This window comes from Elaeis guineensis, chromosome 4 (assembly GCF_000442705.2).
Source record: "Elaeis guineensis isolate ETL-2024a chromosome 4, EG11, whole genome shotgun sequence".
Classification (NCBI taxonomy): Eukaryota; Viridiplantae; Streptophyta; class Magnoliopsida; order Arecales; family Arecaceae; genus Elaeis; species Elaeis guineensis.
The window spans coordinates 16747962-16769266 of record NC_025996.2 but is presented as its reverse complement, the minus strand read 5'-3'; the positions used below and the strand labels follow the sequence as shown (position 1 = coordinate 16769266).

The following is a 21305-nucleotide window of genomic DNA, read 5'->3' as shown; positions in this document are numbered from 1 at the left end:
GGGCAAAGGAACAGGGCTGATAAGCCAACTCTAGGCCAAGACTCTGCTATTGCTTATATTCAACTCCTGTTCACCAACTTTCCTCTCTGTTGTAGGCATCGGAGGGTCTCCGTCGGATACAAATTCGGTCTGTATGGATGCTGTTTTGCAGGTGTTCATTTTCGATAATGAAAAGTTGGCCGCAACACACGTTATCCACCATTTTCGTGCTCCAAGATTTTCATCGATCTACCTAGGCGTAGTCCAAAAAATAATTTCTCAGATTATTGAAAACAGAGAAGGACAAGATCTGTGACATCCTCTGAACTTAAATCATTTAATAATATAATATATTTTAATAAATATAATAAAATATTTACGGTTGGAGGATTCTTTGTTACTACGGATGCAATGAGTTAGAACATATTTTATTGAATTTATTTAACTTTTAAAAATTTATATTTGTCAATGGCTTCCTGTATATCATTGTTAAAATTGTAAAAAATATATTTTTTTTTAAGATGGCACCTCCAACAAAAACTCCAAACCACCAAATAATTAATTATAATTTTTGGACAATGAAAATATTTAATTATGCTTTAATAATGATTAAATCTCTGGCAATTATACCAAATGACATATTCACCAAAATTTAGGGCTTAGAGATGAAAAAATAATGTAATAAAAATATTATCCAAAATACATATCTTTGCCAATAATTTTGTATATGTTATTAAGGCATTTTCTATTATCCAAAAATTATCATGCCTTTTTGTATATGGTTACTAAAATTATATTTTAAGTTGTTACTTCCATGTAATTAAGAGATAGCTTACGCAAGACCACCAACAAAATAAAGCTGCCATGAATCAAGTATCTCGGTGGCTCTACCTAACATTCCAATCAAAAAAAAAAAAAAAAAAAGACCCCCAACAAAATTTGTCAGGTAAGACTCGTTTTCTTGCAGTGAATATTGTAGTTGAAAAGGTATTTCACATGATGTTATAAAATTATATAGTAAAATATATGCATATGTGATATATTTAAAAATAAATTAAAATTTTTTTTTATAATTAAATTTCTATTTTCATCAAGGTACTCAAAAAAAAAAAAATCTTCAAGTACCGAAATATCTTAAAGACAGAGGGAGAGAAATGATTTTTTACATCATCCATTCTTTCTCTTTATTTGTGCAATACCTACAAAATATAGGATAAAACTATTGATAAGAATATCATTTTATATCAACTTAGTATAATTTTTAATCAGATATGTTATTTACATGATAAATTAGTTTTAAATGCTAATATGAATGTATGGACGTTGCATATATATATATAATATATATATATATATATAACTTGGATGGTGTATGATTTTTCATCCATATAAGAAATATAAATATTTCCAGCAACTCGATACTGTTGCATTTTTTTTTACAAAAATATAACTTTTATATAAGAAAATATCATAGAAAACTTAAAATTAGAATATACATGCATATCCATCGATTCTCTTTATCCGTTTGATCCTTGGTTCAATGCATGCCATACCCACCTTAGGTCGATACAAGGTCAATTCCTCAATTTGGAACATTTCATTTAACCAGTTGTAAGATTCAAATCAACAACTAACCTTTGGTATGATTAGCAATAATTGATCATTAAACCGAGCCTAAATTAAACTTGTATCAAGATAGAATGGAAATTTGAAGCTTGAAACAAGCTTAAATCAAAAATATTAAAGGTCATCAAGCTGACTGAAATGGATTTAGGGTTGGCTTGATTCAATATTGAGCTTGATCAAATAATAAAGTCAAGCTTGGTGTGACTCTTCAAGCTCTAGATTAATTTCCTTTAAGCTTGATCGATCTATGGTTCAACTTAGATTGGCTTGGTCACACATTTGTATATGTGTGGAGTTTCATCATGCCAGTCCCACAAGGTTATAGTAAAACCTATGGCTATCATTGAAAGACAGTGTACAATTGATCATTCAAACAAGCATAAATTAAGCTTGAATCATGGCCACATTTAATTAGATTTAACTATGAAATAAGCTTTTATTCAACCATTAAAGCTGACTGAAATAGACTTAGGTTTGGCTTGAGTGGAAACCAGGCTTGGTCAAAGTTCAAGCTAAGCTTGATTGGACCGAAGCTTGACCTAGCTCAGGTCAATAGGTGTAATGTTGCATTTTGCCAATTCCACAAGGTTATAACCCGAGGCCCAATTTCAAACCATTTCTTCATCACTTTCCCCATGCGAAATTCTTATTGCGAGCTGCACCACGTGCGGTGATCGGCGCGCACGGAGCGCCCACCCCAACCCCCGGCGCGTGATCCAATCACCGCGCGCACCCTGCACAGAGAATTGCTCCCTTCCCCATTATCGATGGTAGACCGATGGGCCAAGAATGGGCCCAAAAGTAGATCCATCTAACATTGGAAGTCTGGATATACGCACTGTAAATGAGTGATTGAATACAAACCAACCTGATCATATAATAAACTAACTTATGTGAATGAATTCGAATAAACCTAACCTGACTTGGGCTCTATAGTTTACGTGGCATATAAAAATAGTTTTACTTTTATATCCTTCACATTTTATATAAAGTTTACTGGCTAATTTTAAATTATATTATTATTGGGCTATTTTGATTACCATGAATGCATTTTTCTTCACAGAAGTTTTCTTTCATTCAATGCTGATATTTTATATCATTCAGCTTGTTTAGTGTCATGCCAATTCCATTAACCTTTTAAATCCTCTTCAATTTCCTGGACCTACTTAGGTCATGGCTTCCTCTGCAACATTATTTATATTGTCTTATTGTAAATGAGAGCCAGGGATTGGGCTGAAAAAATTTAGACCGAAATCCCTCATGGATCCGTGTTCATGCTGGATAGCATCCAAACCTGAATCCACCATGCGGTGACTCCAGACTAAGGGTTGAGGTTATTTTGCTTGTTGGGAGGAGACTTGAAGAATAGAACCAAACGTGTCTTTTATAATAAAGTTTCTTGCACACAACCATCCAACTTTTAATTCCTTTGCTTTCTTGTTTGTATCCCATTCCAACAACATGAAAAAGCAAGAAGAAAAGAAGAGAAGGTTCCACATTTGAAAATGGAAATCAAAATCCCAGCCATGATTGAAAGGAAACGTCGAGGATCAACGGCTGGTCCTTTGCTCGTTTATCTATCATTGGCTTCCCATCAGGACAACGTGAAGCCTGACCGGACCCGTGATATCCAAACTCTCTTCCCCTCTCTTCTAGGTTTCACCATCCTCCTCGAGTGGAGACCTTCCTCGTTTTTTTTTTTTGATAATAAAGAATGAAGAAACTTCACCATAATCTCGTGAAAACAACTCCCTGAGCACCTGTTCTAATTAAAGAGGCAAGATCAATGGAAAGATTATCATTCCAAACTGCTTCATGGTTTGTCAAGAAATCTGCAACTTGATTTGCTTCTTGCCCTCTCATCGTACGTTTAGATCTACTCAACAGGCAGATCAAGCCAAGTTCATATCGGACTTAGCACAAAATATCATTTGATTTAGTCAAGCTTGGGCCCAACCAAATTTGGCCTTTGAGAGATTTCATTATGGGCCCGATCTAGCCAGACCATCGGCCTTACTTTCCAATAGAGCTGTCAAAATGGATCAAATCCATTGGTCAACCCATCTGGCCCTAAAAATGGGCTGAATAGGATTGAGAAATTCTAACCCATTCATGAAAGTGGGCTTTTTGGCCTGGCCCCTGTAGCCCATGGGTTGAACCGAGTTAGGGTTAGATCAGCCCGTGGACCGGCCCATACCCGATCAGGTGAATAGACGATCACTTGAGTTGAGTTCCTGATACTTATTCTTACTGAGTATTGGCTATTCGTCGCTTGGCCCACTTCACCAGTTGCCTAGCACTAACCCTCCAAAGTCCAATCCTCCATTCAATCGATGCCTTCTCTTGCTCTGGCCTATGGGTATTTAGGGTTAGGTGAGACGACCGGCATCCAAGCGACAGCAGAGGAGAGAAGCAGCAGCGTTGGGCGGTGACAGGGGAGTGGACTCACGGCATGCGGTGAGCCGGCAACATCGAGCTTCAAACTTGTGAGTTTCTTGATGGCTCAATCTTCTTTTTGGCCCTGCCCCTGTAGCCCATGGGCTGAATTGGGTCAGTGGGTCTTCTTCCTCCTCTGTCGCTGCATCCAAGATCCTCATTTCGTCTGTGATCTCAGATGTTGGATGACTTGAATCTTTGGCTCTGCCTTGCCAGCTCCCACCGGTCCCGGACTCAGATGACTCCAACCTCCTCCGTGCCCTCCCCTCCCTCCTCGGTAGTCCCGCCTCCTCCGTGCCTCCCCCCAATCGATCTTGCCTCTTCCGGATCTCTGCGCTGCACTGAGGTTTCGAGATATGATGGAGGCTGCGACGGCCAACCTCCGACCCTCCTCCAAACCTCCGCACTGCACTGAGGCTCTATCTCCCCTCCTTAGTCCTCCCACAGTCTACAGCGAGCACAGTCCACGATCCTCTATCCCCCCTCTTTAGTCCTCCTATAGTCCACGGTCCATGATCCTCTCTCCCCCCTCTTCAGTCCTCCCACAGTCCACAGTCCCAGTTCCACAATCCCTCTTCTCTCTGTGACTATGTCTGTTTAAGTATCCATAGAGTCCCACGATCCCATAGTCCCACAATCCACATAGTCCCCCCTCCTCTCTGTGACTCTGTTTAAGTATCCACAGAGTCTCGTACTCCCACCTTTTTATCTTTGAAATATGTTTTAAGAATCAGGTTAAATTTTTTTAAGCTGCTACCAGCTATGTTTTTAATCTTTTGATGTGCATTACTGTATTAGGTTTTGAATAAGTGCTGACCATATTGATTTATTTAAACTATTGGATTATAGAAAAAATAATGGAGTCAGTGAATACCACTATTAATACTGAAACTCTTTCCACTAAAAGCACTAAAAGAGAAACATCAAGTGTATGGAAATATTTCTCAAAAATTGATAAAGATAAAGTGGGGATTGAAAGGGTAGCTTGCAATCATTGTAAAAAAAAATATGCAGTTGATAATAATCCTAAAACTCGCATCAATTATGAGACTTCACATTTATCTCATCATATTTCAAGCTGTAAAGAAATTGAATATCAAGATGTGGGTCCAATGCTCGTTGATCAAGATGGCAAAATGAGGTCAAGAAAGATAAATCAAAAGGTTCATCATCATATGCTAGCAGATGCTATAATTCAGCATGATTTGCCTTTTTCTTTTATTGAATATGAGAAGATTAGGGCTTGGGCAAAATACTTAAATCCAAATGTAGTGATGCATTCTAGGAATACTGCTATGTCTGATGTCAAAAAAGTTTATATCAAAGAGAAGAAGTTTAAGCAAGTCATGGCTAAGATTCCTAATAGAGTGTGTTTAATTTCTAATGTATGGACAACATCTACTATAGAGGGTTATATTTATTTAACTACCCATTTTGTTAATTAAAATTAAAAATTATGTAGTAAAATTTTAACTTTTGTCGTATGAAACCTCCACACACTGGAGCTGAATTGGAAGCAACTATATTTGATTGTTTGAAACAATGAAAAATAGATAAAAAAATTTTTCTCTTACATTGGATAATGCTTCTGCTAATAATAATATGCAAGATATTTGAAAAATCATCTTTGTTTGTAAAATATCTTGTTGTGTGATGGTGAATTCTTCATGTATGGTATTCGGCTCATATATTAAATCTTATTGTTCAAGAGGGCTTAAAATTAGCCAGTGAAGTATTATTTAAAATTAGAAAGAGTGTCAAGTATGTAAGAGGATCAGATAGGAGGATGATCAAATTTCAAGAATATGTTTAGCAAGTTAGCATTGACACAGGAATTGGTTTAAGGTTGGATGTGTCAACCAGATAGAATTCAACATAATTGATTCTTGAAAGTACAATTAAATATCAAAAAGCTTTGGATACTCTTCAGGTGATTGATAGGAATTATAAATATTGTCCAATAGATGAAGAGTGGAGGAGAGGAGATAATGTGTAAGAATTCTTGGAACCATTTTATAAGACTACAAATATGATCTCAGGTTCATCTTATCTGATCTCCAACTTGTATTTTATGCAAGTTTGAAAAATTGAATGTATGTTAAATGAGACTTAGATAATGATGATGAGGTAATAAGGGAGATGGCTACTAGAATGAAAGAAAAGTTTGATAAATATTGGAAGGATTATAGTGTGGTACTTGCCTTTGGAGCTATTCTTGACCCATGAATGAAACTTGATTTATTAAAATTTGTTATACAAAGCTTGACCCTTCAACTTCTCAAGAGGAGGTAAAAAATGTGAAGGAGAAATTGGAGAAAATTTTTGAAGAATATGTAAACAACTTCAGTGTACCAAGTGCTTCTCCATCGTCCAATGAGTCCATCTTGTTGCATAGGCCAAGTGGAAGTGGGAGTGGAAAGTGGAAGTAGCACAAGAGATCAAAAATCTTCAATGTCAGTTTTTTTTAGTTATATATTAATTATTATATCTTATTTATTTTATTTATGTTTTGTCCATATGTTTAAAATATTGCTGAACTTTAAAATGTTTCAAAATAAAAATGTTGTTGACATCGGCAAGTGCAATTGGATATTTATTTGGATGAAGCAAAACTTCATTATGACCACTATGATGATTTGGATGTCCTCAATTATTGGAAGACTAATGCTAAATGATTTTCTACCCTTTCTATCATGGCACATGATGTATTAAGTATTTAATTACTATAGCAGCATCAGAATCTACTTTTAGTATTGATGGTCGTATTCTCACCAAATACAGAAATTCTATCATTCATGAAAATATCCAAATTCTAATTTGCATTCGAAATTGGTTGCATAGCTTTGTTCCAAATCTTGATGATAATATTTTTTGTGTATTTGTTGTATATACTTTATAATCTTTATTCATTAATTTATCTTTAGAATTGATTGTTTAATTGATTTTTAATTGGTTGTGAATTTTATACGAAGATGGTAGTAGCACTGGCCTTCAGACATCAAGAGTGGATTCAAATATGCTTCAAGAAGATGAATTTGTGGAGGAATAGCTTGTTTGATTTGATGTTGTATTTTGAGTTTGATGTAATATGATAATGCATTTGAGTTTGATGTTGTTTCATCATAGTTGTAAGTTTAGTTTTTGTTTGGTCTTAAAAACTCTGTTGTTACTTGACTTCTTATTACTCGTTGAATGCTGAGTTTTAATTTTTTTCATAGTGACTCCATAATAAAGGAGAAAGCTATGAAAGTGACTCTAGAATAGACTAGTCCGACCCTATAAAAAAAAAAAAAAAAGAGAAGTGGGCTAGTCCGGCTCTAACCCACAGCCCATGTGGGCTAGGGCCGGCTGAATTTTTATAACCCATTTTAACAAGTGGTCAAGCCCGGCCCGGCCACATAATCACACCCACGTGGGCTAGGGCCAGGCTAGATCGGCTCATTTTGATAGCTCTACTTTTCAGACCTGAGCCTACTACTTATTGGGCTCTTTGTGATGGATTTTCCCAATCTCCATTCTCCTTTCTGATGGCAAACAGAAGCAGTAGCGATTCAACTGAATGAAGAGGCTTGGCTTTATCATGCTAGATGATGGCAGTGAGGACCTATTTATTCACTAATCATCAGTCAAGATATAGAGTTATCAAATCTCATGGAGGGCAATGCCACAGAGTTTCACCATTGCCAAGGGCAATGATGGTCGCATGGAGAGTAAGGCTGCAAAGTTCACCATCACCAAGGGTGAGTAAGGTCGCACCAAAGTTGCCAATGTCACTAGCACTAATGGATTTAACATCCTAAGCAGCTCCCGAAGGGATGGATTTGGCGCAGGATAGAGGAAGGAGATAGGCCATGGGCAAAAATGATGAGGAAGAAGATATTTTTAATATTTTATATTATAGTTTATGCCATATATATATATATATATATATATATATATATATATATATATATATATATATATATATATATATATATATATATATATATATATATATATATATATATATATATATATCAGGTTTGGATTCAATTGATGTAAATTCAAACATGATCTGTTTGGAAGATGGGTTAAATTTCATGCTGATCAGGTCTATCAAGCTTAAAATCAATTTATCTAAACAAAATGCTCCGAGTCCAGATAGATCCACAATATAGGCCCGCTTTTTGAACTCCGAAGCAACCAACCAAGGACTCTCTACGAGTGGCATCCCACTCCAATTTCATTTTTTTTCTTTTTGAATTTTACTATGGTGCTCCCAAATCTTTTTGGATCTTATCATTGTTAGCCTTTCTTCGTCATCTGATTTAGGATGGATGACACTATTTATCTATAAATAACTAATTTAATTGGTGATGCACGTTATTAGTGCAATAAATAATTTGAATTGTAAGAATAATTTTGAGTGAAAATAGATGACAAGCTAAAAAAAATCATCCAAAATCTCAATTTTTAGGATCTTCCCTATTCTTCCCCCATCAAACCCAACCTCTCATCTTTCTCTCTCTCTCAGTTGCTAAGGTCTTCTTCTCCTCTCATACCCCACCCCATCCACAAGGCCTCCACCATTGATGCTGCTACCAGATTCTCTACGGCCATCATCCTAGCCTCCAATTTCACCACCAGATCCTCCAAGGCCATCACCCCCGCCACAAATATTGGCGCCGAATCCTCCATAGCCATCGTCCCTATTAAGACTGACCTCCTGCATCAAGCCAAGAAGTGGATGAAGGCTGCCCCTGGAGATTGTTGCCGCTATTAGTGCCACCACTCGCTACCTCATGGCAACGACTTCATCCCTGGCTTCCATGCTTCTTGTATGATCTTCGCTGTCGTCACTGTTGACCTATCACTATGTCTTCTAGATCCGACCCCCACATCGGCTCCAAAAGTTCTCCTACTTCGATGGCTCTCGCCTATCATTTCCACCCCTAATTTTATTATTATCTTCTAGATCCGACCCCTAAGGCTCTCCCTCACCCCTGCGACTCCATCACTCCCACCCCCAACTCCCTCCTCATCGCTCCCACCCCCCTTCTCATTGTCCCAACCCCGTCGATCACTAACCCTCTCGTCCGATGGCTCCACCCACTCTGATGGATCTCAGACTGCCATAGATTCTTAATCAGATGATCATCGGATGGTTAAAAAAATAAAAAATAATATCTTAATGTCCTCATTTGTTGATTTAAACATCCTCCACGAGAAGAGCTATTACCCATGCGTGTGCATGCATGCTGTGCATGTATATAAAAAGTTGTTTCTAACTTGTATTTAATTGGATAAACTAGGAAAAACTATCTATTTGAGTTTAAATTTAAAAGTAGCTACCTACTTGAGTTTCAAGTAAAAGCAGTTTTTTATTTAAAATATAATTTAAAAGTAACTAATCAAATGGGGTGAAATGATCTAATTATCTTTACAGTTATAAAGCAACACTACATCATTATAAAGTAACACTATATCATTATAAAATTATACTGCACTATTATAAAGCAATACTATATTGATGTAAAGTAATATTATAATAAACGAGTAATACTATTTTATTGTAAAAGAATACTACACTAATATAATACAATAAAGTAACACTACATTATTATAAAAGAATACTAAACTAATATAATATAATATACTTTATTGTAAAGAATACTACATTAATATAATATAATAAAATAATTCTATATTATTATAAAAAAATACTATACTAATATAATGTAATACTACCTTATTGTAAAAGAATATTATACAATGACAATATAATACTGTAGTATTTCAAAGAACATGAAGATATAAGGATGTAAGGATCATTTCAACCAAAATGAATAGTTATTTTTAACTTATGTTTCAAATGGATAGTTATTTTTATTTGAAACTCAAGTGGATAGTTATTTTTAAGTTGAAAATATCGATTAGGATTTACTTCTGTTTCTCTATATTTAATTTTATGATTCGAGATCTATATTGACAAGTTGTATCAAAAAAAAATAAAAATATATATTGATAATAAAATAATAGCTATGAGGAGAGCTGTTAGCTGTACAGAACAAGGAAAAAAAAAAAAGAAAAGGCTATTCCTGACTTGTATTTAGTTTTGTGACCTCAAGTCCGTTAGTCTGCTGTATCTACCATATCTCCGAGTCAATCTCCACCTTCCTTGATCGAACCGGAGGGGGAATCCCGTCCTTTTCCCGAATGCTCGTCCCATCCCCCCTCGGCGCAGGAATAAAAAAAAATCGCCGCTCGGCGGCAGATCGAAGCGTCGCGTCAAACAAAACGAAACGACGAAAAATTAAACAGGACAAAGCATGAAAGTCCCCACCATCACTCACCCTGTACTTCTATCTCTCTCTCTCTCTCAGAAATCCGTTGCCTAGCCTGGAATAGAATAGCTGGTCAACAAATATTTTATTTTTAACTCAGAGAAAAGTTTGAACCGAAGAGGGCGAACCGAAGCGAGAAACGGTGGTAGTACCAGGGCGCAGCGACAAGCAGCGGACGAGGCGATGTAGCGGTGGAGCACCAGACCACTGCCCACCTATATCGCCGCCGCCAGAGAGACTCACCGCAACCGTAGATGCATCAGCAGAGCCCCCAACGCCGCCTGACGAGCTGGCCAGACTTCTGGTTTGGCGACAAGCCCCTCAAGCATGTGGTCCTCAAGATGCAGCTCGAAGACCAAATCCTGACCCTAGATCCCTTCCCCGCCAGAACCCTGGCCTCAACGCCGCCACTGGCCGGCCCCGACCTCACCGCCCTCCTCTCCGACGAGCTTCTCCTCCGTATCCTTGCCGTTCTCCCCGACCCCCTCCATAGCCCTACCTCCCTGGTCTGCAAGCGATGGCTCCGCCTCCTCGGTCGCATCCGCCGTTCCCTTACCCTTCTCGACTGGTCCTTCCTCTACCATCGCCTCCCCCTCCGCTTCCCCGACCTCACTGAAGTCGACCTCGTCCTCGCCTCCTTCGCCTCCCCTTCCTCCCACGCCGCCACCGGCGGCGTCCTCCTCACCCACGGCCTGGTTTCCGTCCGCATGGACCCCCACGCAGAGCCCCCCATTGGCGGGGGCCGCTTCCTCTCGACCGATGTCATTGATCGCGGGCTCGTGGCCCTCGCCCGCGGCTGTCCAGGACTGCGGAAGCTCGCCCTTGTTTCCGCCGCCTCCGAGTCCGCCATCCGGACGATCGCCGGCGAATGCGCCACCCTCCAGGAGTTGGAGCTCCATCGATGCACTGATCTCGCCCTCGGCCCCATCTCCGCCTTTAAGAACCTCCAGATCTTGCGGCTGGTGGGGTCCGTGGAGGGCCTTTATGGTGGGCCCGGGGTCACCGACATCGGGCTCACCATGCTGGCCAACGGGTGCAAGCGGCTGGTGAAGTTGGAGCTCAGCGGCTGCGAAGGAAGCTATGATGGGATCTCGGCAATTGGGCGATGCTGCTTGATGCTGGAGAGCTGACGATCTGTGATCACCGGATGGATGGCGGGTGGATGGCGGCAGTGTCCTTCTGTGAGAACCTCAAGACTCTGAGGTTGCAGGGCTGCAAGAAGATTGACACCGATCCGGGGCCTGAGGAGCACCTGGGGTCGTGCCCAACGATCGAGCGGCTACAATTGCAGCGGTGCCAGCTGCGAGACAAGAGAAGCTTGCGTGCGCTGTTTATGGTGTGTGAGTCGGTCAGGGAGATCATGTTTCAGGATTGCTGGGGACTGGACGATGAAATGTTCAGGATCACGAGCATCTGCAGGTATTGATTTTTTCTCAACCTCCCCCCCCACCCCCATTTTTTCGTCTTTTGGTTTCTCATCATTATTGAGTGTTGGGTTAGTTCAGCAAGCTTAAAAGCCTGATGATTTAATGGTCTTGAAAGATGTAAGAATTTAATTGTGGCTTCTCAGCAGCAGATAAATGGTGTGGTTGTGGCTGGACATACAATTCAGCCTAAAAGTCATCTGGTGGATTCTCCCCCCTTTTTTGACCTTGTAGTTAATGTTATAAAATATTTTTGAGGTAGCATAATTCATGCTTGAATTACTACTGTTAGTTCAAAAAGAATTCAAAAGATTATGTGCTACCAGTAGCTAGGTGAAGGTATGCATGCTGGGTGCTTCTCCAGCAGTGCAGAATGTTTTCTAATGACTAAATATTGGCATCATAAAGGTGCAGTGAAACCATATTGTAGATTTTGTATATAGGTTTTGTAGATTCCTTTATCATTCATATATAGGGTCTTGCAGATTCCTCTTGCACTTATTGACTTGTTACATTCTGGATCTAAGAGAATTTGATGGTTTCTCAAATTCTTTTGTTATATCTAATCCACCATAGTACCAAGAGCATTAAAGAAATATAAAGCATATAAAGGAAGCACAACAAATGAAGGTTTCGATCATTATTAGCCCTAGCTAGGGTCAATTTAATGGATTAATTTGTATTTATAAAACTTGCATCTGATATGGTGTATCTATGCTGTCTTTTGGCATTTTCATGGCATTGTTTCGTAAATTTCAATGTGAACTTGTAAGAACCAATGCATCATTTCCAAAATATACTATCTTAACGATTGATATAATCTTGAAGAATGCTTATATATGTAAACATCATTGTCTTCATTTATCTTATTATAACACTAAATCCTATATCTATGTATTTGGAGAAGATGCCATTCTGCACTACATAGGGATTGTGATGGTTATCCAAGAAACAAACATGATAGATAATCTGTTTTTATTTCATGCTTGAATAAGTATTCATTTCTATTATGGTGTAGAAGGAGGGAATCATTAGTCTCACATTAGTTATGAGTCAAGGAAAACTCTGGTTTATATAGGAATGGATCATCAATCTCATTAAAGCACTTTTTGAAGGGCAAAACAGTGAGGCCCATGGGCCAGAGCGGATAATACTTCACATGTTGAGCCATGAGTCCTTGGCTGCAACAATGGTGTGCAGGTAGGAGACCACCCCTGCAGCTTCGAGCTCCTTTCGCATGTACATCAGTTTGTGGTAAAAATAAGAAAAAAGGCATCTCTCCTCCATACACAGACTCCTCTTTTACTGGAGGTTGTGGTAAAAGTAAGGAGGACACTTTTCATCCATACACAGACTTCCCTTGACTGAGGTAGCTATGTTGTGGTGCAGAAGGGAAGGCATCATCGGTCTCACATTAGTTGTGAGCCAAGGAAGATTTTGGCTTATATAAGAAGGGATCACCCATCCCATATGAGGTATTTTTTGAAGGACAAAACCGTGAGTCTATGGGATAGACGAACGATACCTCACATGCCGAACCATGAGCCTCTAGCTGCAACAATTTCAATTTACATGATTCAATGAATAACACATAAAAAAGGACAATCCGGTGTAGAAGGCTACCACCACTGTGAGATTTGGGAATCATAGTAATATTTTAAAAAAGCATGTCATGAATTTTGAGCGATATATGTGCTACAAAAATCATCATTAGATGTTGTAATCTTATGATCCATTAAAGCTTTTGCACAGTTAATGTTGTTTGGGAAGTGTGTTGTTTCTTTCTTGGTCTTTGGTGTGTTGGGTACTTGAGATAGTTGACAATGATGTTTAGTTAGTGCTTTGAACAATGTTTTAGTGCTTTTTTGGGATTGTTTGGTTTTTGGTGGTATGCTCTTTGTAATACCAACACTTGTTTTATAAAACTATAAAAAACCAATGAGGAAAAAGAGGATGGCATTGAAACCAAGCTTTTCTACTCATATGGCGATTGTGAATTCCTATTACATAGCTCTTACTCTATGGTTAATGAAAGGTTAGTTGGACATCATATTATCCTCTTGATGGTCCCTTGTTTACTATTTTTTCTTTAGGTTTGTACCATCATTAGTGGAAGTGCATTCAGGATGTTGGGGTGAAAAAAATTCATGTGCTTTATCCAAATCTGGATGATATCAACAATCTAATGTAACATATTTTAGAATAGAAAAAAGAGTTAACACCAGTAAAATACTGTGGAAATTTATGCTTCAACATCCTAGAAAGTGCATTATAGTTTTCTAGAATGTTGCCTTCTTCGACGAAAACTTAAGCCATGAGAAATTTTAGGAGAACTAGACAAAAAAAAAATATCCAGATGACAAACATGCAGGATTTCATATATCTGACCTAGTTCCAGTAGAAATCACGATTTGCAAATGCCAAGATCTTAATTAAATTTAGAAAAAATTACACAAACACCTCCTCAAGTTTATCTCAATTTCACTCACACCCTCTCAAGTTTAAAACGTCTCAATTAGACCTCCAAATTATCGAAGTGTATCAATGTACTCTTTCCATCCACTTAAGTGATAATGCGGTTATGTTGTCCTTCGAAAAATGAAAATGCCCATCCCTCCCTTCAAAATCTGTTACGATGCCGACCCTCCTATTTCAACATTTGTCGTTTTGCATCCCTTGCTTCGGCGAGTGTTCTCTGGCGGATTCTGGCGACGACCTCATCTTACTCTCCGTTTCGATCGAGCAATGTCTCCTCCCTCATGCATGAGTGTGACAGCCTCTTGAATATCTTATTTTCGTCTGCGGATGAGCCCTACATCTTTTTTTGCCAATAATGCATCTTTTAACAATTTATTTTCCATATAAAATCATGATTATGGTGATTATTCTATTGATGTATGTCTCTTTAGTGGCTAACCGATAGTTTTAGGGTTTTATGGTCGTAAATCGATATTTTTAGAATTTTTTCTTTGCTTTTTGTGGTACCTTTGTCCTCGTATATTTTGTGGTCCTGTTTTTATATGCGTGAGCATGACAGATGGGATCCACAGGAAGCCTTCCACAGTCAAATGCCATTCCAGCCAGCAGGTCATTTGTCTTAGATGGCAGTAGGTCATTTGTCTCAGACAGCAGCACTCCATTCATCTTAACCATGACATGTATCATGGTATCATGGCCATTTTAGATGTATCAGGCTCATTTTGGTTGTATTAAGGCATTTTAGACGTATCGGGACTTTATTGTATTTTGTATGTATTTTTAATCCATTTGGATGTATTTGGATTTTTCTGTCTATGCACTAATACTTTGTCTTGCTTTGTGAAACATTATGAAACAATTTGATATATTTTGAATACATGTGATACATTATGATTTGCCAGCCAAATTTTATATATTTTTTGTGAAATTTTATTAAAAGTCGTGATATTTTGATGCGTGTGATTAAAAAAGTTCTTACAGGTATCCCGAAACTGCATAAGATAATGTGTCTCTGTTCATTTTTTATGAAAATAGGAGGTATATATTCAACACTTTGATAGTATGTAAGTAATAGCAGTAAAATGTTAGGGGTGTTTATCGAAATTTTTTAATATAACAGGGGATAAGATTGCGAGTCTCAGAGAAGTTCAAGGGGATATTACAGGTTCTTAAAGTAATTCAAACCATTACTTTATGATATTCTAACTTCAAGAAATGAATATACATGTCGGGAATAGGAGAGAATCTTTAATTATGCAACTAGTTCTTAATTCAAACATGATTCTTGAATCCTTTGAACTACATTCGAAGTATATATTACACGTTCAACTTGTGAGATGCTGTACCATTAACAATATAGCACTTATAACAACCATCACTGCTAACAACTTAGAGAAAATTTTCTCATTTCATAAAGAATTACAAAATACAACCTACTCGAAATATCTCAAAAACAATGTACAAGACTTCTGGAACAAAATTGGGACATTCAATCGAAAATAATCAGTATATTTAAAATGGAGAACGATTACATAAAAAAGCATAGCAATCTAGCATACTAGTATACACCAAACAGCCGAGGTGGCCCTTCTTTTGTAGCTTAGCATTTGGCCCTCAAGCTTTTTGTTCTATTGCAAAAGCCTGTTAATAATATCCTTGTCCCTAGCATTTGAAGGGGGATCATGCCAATGGAAGTACCCACAGCTCCCATTTACCTGACAAACAATTTGAAGTTAAACATAAAGGTTGGATATTGTGATAGAAAATGACAAAATGATTGCTGTACCTCATACATTTTGCATCCAAAGAAACGCCGGTCAAGATTTGCAGTGGTCCAAGAGGTCCTCAGTGGTGATCTGGTTCTACAATGGCAAAAATCAATACTCGGGAAGAGGTGTAACTGGAAGAGCTCGGTTGGGAACCCTCCATTGCCTCTTTCTCCACCGGTAACCTTCCTTTCTTCCACGAATTTCTTCTTCTTCACCCGCGGCGTACATGGCGACTCCTCTCTACCACGGCTGGCTTGATCGAAGATCTCTCTCAGCAAGACTGTAGACTCACTCGTTTTCCTCCCCTCTATATTTAGGGCATCCAAAACAATGGGTCACGTGAGGCACGTGATTTTACCTTTTGGTGCTTTGGCAACACTTGACTGAAAATTGAAATCAAGGATAATTTTATCATTTTGAAAAAGATAGGACATCATGTGAGGGTCATATAACAACATTTCATTATCGAAGATGGACGAAAGGGGCACATTGATACACTTCGATAATTTGGAGGGACTAATTGAGATGTTTTAAACTTGAGGGGGTGTAAGTGAAATTGATGTAAACTTGAGGGGGTGTCCATGTAATTTTTCCTTAAATTTATGAACTATCACTTGGGGCAACATACATGCCTCCAATTTTCATTATTGGGATTAAGTTCTTCAACATCTGACTAGTTACCATGTTTTACATTTTAGTTGGTCTGAATTCCAAAGCACCTAATGATATGATATTGTCCAAAAACTTTACATGCGACATGTAGGTATTGTCTTCAGAGCCTTTTCATACATCTTAGTTTTATTTGTAACTGTCCCAAGGTTTTGCAAGCTAACATTCATATGCCATGTGAAGAAATCATCTTGGCATGTGTAATAGGAAATCGTTGAGATTGAAATTATACTTTACAAATTGAATGATCAATGTTGTGCTAGCCTGCTTTCATTATGTTAGGTGTTGGAAAACTCTTTCCCCCTTACAAAAACATTTTGCAATTCTTGGTGTGTCCTTTGTCTTACATTGCTGGCTGGTCATGTTGCTAGTGACCTGACATGATATGCAACTGTTTCTTTCCTCTTTTCTTCTTTTTCTTTCTCTCTCTTTTGGTAGGTTACGCACAGTGGGTTCAGAGGGTTTTATTTGTCTCGATATATCATGGATCTAGGTGTTGAACCTGCCCAAGCCACTCAATGCATAGCCCCTCTAGGCCCCAAAATATGTGATATGCATTTATGAATTATCTAGATTGCATGCTCATCATATTTTGTTTCTTTTTTTTTTTTTTTTTTGAAAATTAAATGGCCATTGTTAGAATGTATCTGATACATGCCAGGCTCTATCCTAGTGGTATCAATTTCAGATATGTATTGAATATGCTCATTGCCGGTCTAGAGAAGTATTCATCCTTAGCAGGAAATTAAAGTGACTTTCAAGATGCAAACTGTTATACAATAGCTAACCTCTATCTTCACCTTGAGGATATGATATAGGGGTTGGAAGATGTCTGAATAGGGGATTTTAGTTGCTTCTACTTTTCTAATTCTAGTAAACAGGTTCTAGTTTCTTGAGTACTTCTATTGATGTCCGTGGAGGCTACTGTATTAGGTTCATTATCTGTTTCAGATTTCTAGAGTTGTGATGCTATTGAAAGGCCTGAATCTCATTTTGAGATTTGCTGTTGGTGACAAAGTTTTCTTCATTTATATGATAGAATTTGATAAATTTCTTTTCCAGGCTGTCTTGTTTCAATTGGAGGTTGTTAATATTGGATGGATCACAAATACCAGATTATTTAATGACCTTACTTCATACACACCTACTTCGATGAAAATAATATATCCAAAAAGAATATTTGGAGAAAACAAATCGACTATATCTTTGTGGACTAAAAATTTGAAGTTTCGGTTGCCGGTGCAATTCAAAAAAATTATTATATTTAATGATGTTGCTGAAAGGTAGTTCATTTTTCTTGTAAAAACATATAGACTTGGTAATTGTACACTCTTAGATGAAGCTTGCTAGTGAGTGCTGTTCCATTTATGCAAAACCTTAAATTCATTACCAAAATAAGCTTTAAAGATGAGTTTCCCAGGGGAGAATATTGTTTCATTTTCCAGCAGTAGTCATAAATTTGATATTCGTGAATACAAAAAGGAAAAGAAACCATATAATGAAAAAAAAGACTCAACCTCAGAAATATTTCTGAATGCATAATTAGATGGGATATAGGGTTTTATTTTATTTTCCTCTTTGTGCTTGATTATAAGTCAATATTCCATTCAAATTCAATATCAAGGAACAAGCAGTTGTCAGAATGACAGAAAAGTGTATCAGTGATAATGTGCTAGAGAAAGGATCCATCTCAAAAAAGTTCTTTCACATTGAGAGAGAAGCAGATGTTCTGGATAGTTCCTTCTTCCATATTGCTGTCGGTTGAACATGTATATTGTTGAAATAGTTGTTATACCATATCATTTTCATGGCGTGGCTATTTATGATGCTAGCATTATTTCAATGTACTGGCTATTATCACGTCTTCATTATTCTGCTCACAATGGATTCTAGAAAGTTGCAGAACTTGGTAAATATGCTATGGATTTCCTTTTTTGTATTTCTTTTTAATGTTGCCATGTTGGGCTGCCTTGTGTATAGTTTTTGTCTTATTTTCAGCTTTACATTAGCTGGCCTGATTATAGTGACTAATTATTCTATTATATTATTGTGGTTAAATGTGTGATGGTGCTAAATTGTTTGCTTTCTGAAACTATAATTAACTTTTATTTCTTTACAGGTGGGTGAAATTTCTATCATTGGAGGGATGCTCCTTGTTAACTACAGAAGGTCTGGAATCGTAATCTTGTCTTGGAAGGATTTGCAAAGACTTATAGTTATTTCATGCGATAAAGTGAAGGATGATGAAGTTACTTCTGCCCTGGCGAACTTATTCTCTGTTCTTAAAGAGTTGAAGTGGAGGCCTGATTCTAAATCTGTCCTTGCCATGAGCCTTGCTGGGACAGGAATTGGAAAGAAGGGTGCGAGATTTTTCAGAAAGGTAGGAAGCTCAATCATCATGGTAACTTTGTATTCCCCTTGCGTTTATTCGAAGAGGAGAAAATTGAATCCCGGATGTGCTTTGCAGCAGTCTCTACAGGGACGACAACAGTCAAAGAGAAAGGCAGAAGAGGATCCATGAGAAAGAACAAGGGATAGACACAGTTGTTCCTGACCGTTATGCTGATTCACCAATTCTATTTCTATACTTTAGGATATACAAAGAAGGGCACAACATTTTCTCCTGATGCACCACTATCTGAACTGTGCCATTTATTGCTTTGCATGGGTATAAACTGGTTGGCATGCGGTCTAACGGGGATTAGTTCTCCACGTCACGTGCAACTAAGAAGTTCCAAGGGAGAATGACCATTTCAAGTCCCCAACACTTGACAAAGAGGCAGTTCAAGGGAGACTAGCTATTCAAGCGTATTGGTCAATTCCTCCTTTTCTGATACTCGCAGAGCAATTCTGATTCCAAAGGCATCCGACCTACATAAATGCAATGATGCCATGCTATTTCTTGAAGTGAAAAAGAGGCAGCATCTGCAGCATCCCTGCTGCTCCATTCTTGTCTTCTATAATGTTATCCTTTTTTACTAACGTCTCTGTTGTTTATCAAATGGACCGTGAAGGGATATAAGAAATACAGATAATTTTCTATGTCAGACGTCGCTCTTGTTTGATTTATGATTCTCATTTATCTTTCGTATATGGGAGCCTATGAATTATGCAAGAGGTTACTGAAGCAATGCAATTGTTTTAGCTAGGATGTTCTACCTCCCGTGTTGAGCCAACTCAACTGTCTTAATCCCTAACTAGTTGGAGTCGGCTACATGAATTTTTTTCTTTCATTGTATTTGTTTCAAGGCAATGCTTTTATTCATGTTCATAGGATGTGGTAATGTATCAATACGCCACATTTGCATACAATTGTCTTTTGCATCTCTGCTTGCATCCACCATGCCCTTGGAACGGTGGGAGAGGATGTAAGTTTATCTTTAGGTAGGAAGGCATTTTTGGTTGTAGTTTATGAGATTGCCATCAAACTCATTTTAACTAGTTAACAAAAAAAAAACCTCATTTTAACCATGTGCATGTATTTTAGCATCTCCATTCTCCTTTTATTGGCTATATATATATATATATATATAATATATATATATATATATATATATATATATATATATAATATATATATATATATATATATTTTAAAAGTGCATTTGGTATGGGATGATTATCTCAACATCAAGAGTGATGTGGACGGAGATGATGAGATTATCTTATTTGATTGCATTATGGTGATCCTACGTGGTAGTGATCTCAAATCATCTTTATTTTTAAATCATCATCTAATCTAATGATGGATATTTGTCCATGATGGACCATCATGTAGTAGTGATCTTGGACTAAAATTTAAAAATAAAAATACCTCTCAATCTAATAAAAAAAATGTATTGATATACCAATATATTATTAATGTATTATATCAATATCATATATGTGATGTAATATTATATTGATGTTATATATTATATTTATATATAGTATTTAATATATTATTAATCATATTATTGTCATATTGTTATTTAATAATTATTTTAAATTATAATAAAAATATATTATTATTCTTTATATTTATATAATAAAATTATTTAATATATTACTTCTAGTTACCTTATTTTTCTAATCAAAATACATATTAGTATTAAAAAATATGAATTATAAATATTAATAGAATTAATTATTTATGATATATTATTAATCATATTATTGTCATATTATTATTTAATAATTATTTTAAATTATAATAGACATGTATTATTGTTCTTTATATTTATATAATAAAATTATTTAATATATTTTTTAGTTGCCTTATTTTTCTCATCAAAACAAATATTATATTAAAAATATAAAATATAAATATTAATAAAAATATTAATTTTATTATTATTATATATTTTATATGATTATATATTTTTATGATACATATAAAAAATAATTTTAGTATTATATGGTTAACAATCTTGGATTTCCATGGAATGCCAAAGAGATTACTCATTAATATGTAAAAATTTTTAATTAATACAATATAGCAAAACAAGCGGGTCAATCTCACATAATCGAGGATTAAATAACCTGAGAAAAGAATAATAAGTGATGTAAGATCATCTTGAGGATCCTATTTATGTTACTAAACACCACCTAAGGATATCCCT

General features: G+C 36.7%; 1 protein-coding gene across 1 annotated transcript; it reads left to right on the top strand.

Moving 5' to 3' along the window:
* Window positions 1-10328: 10328 nt before the first annotated feature.
* On the top strand, window positions 10329-19751 carry LOC105036903 (F-box protein At5g51370). The gene is given in 5 exon segments (XM_073255722.1): window positions 10329-11483; window positions 11486-11783; window positions 18824-18879; window positions 18882-19084; window positions 19172-19751. Coding segments are annotated over 5 exon segments (1476 nt in total). The 5' UTR covers window positions 10329-10618; the 3' UTR covers window positions 19226-19751.
* Window positions 19752-21305: the final 1554 nt, after the last annotated feature.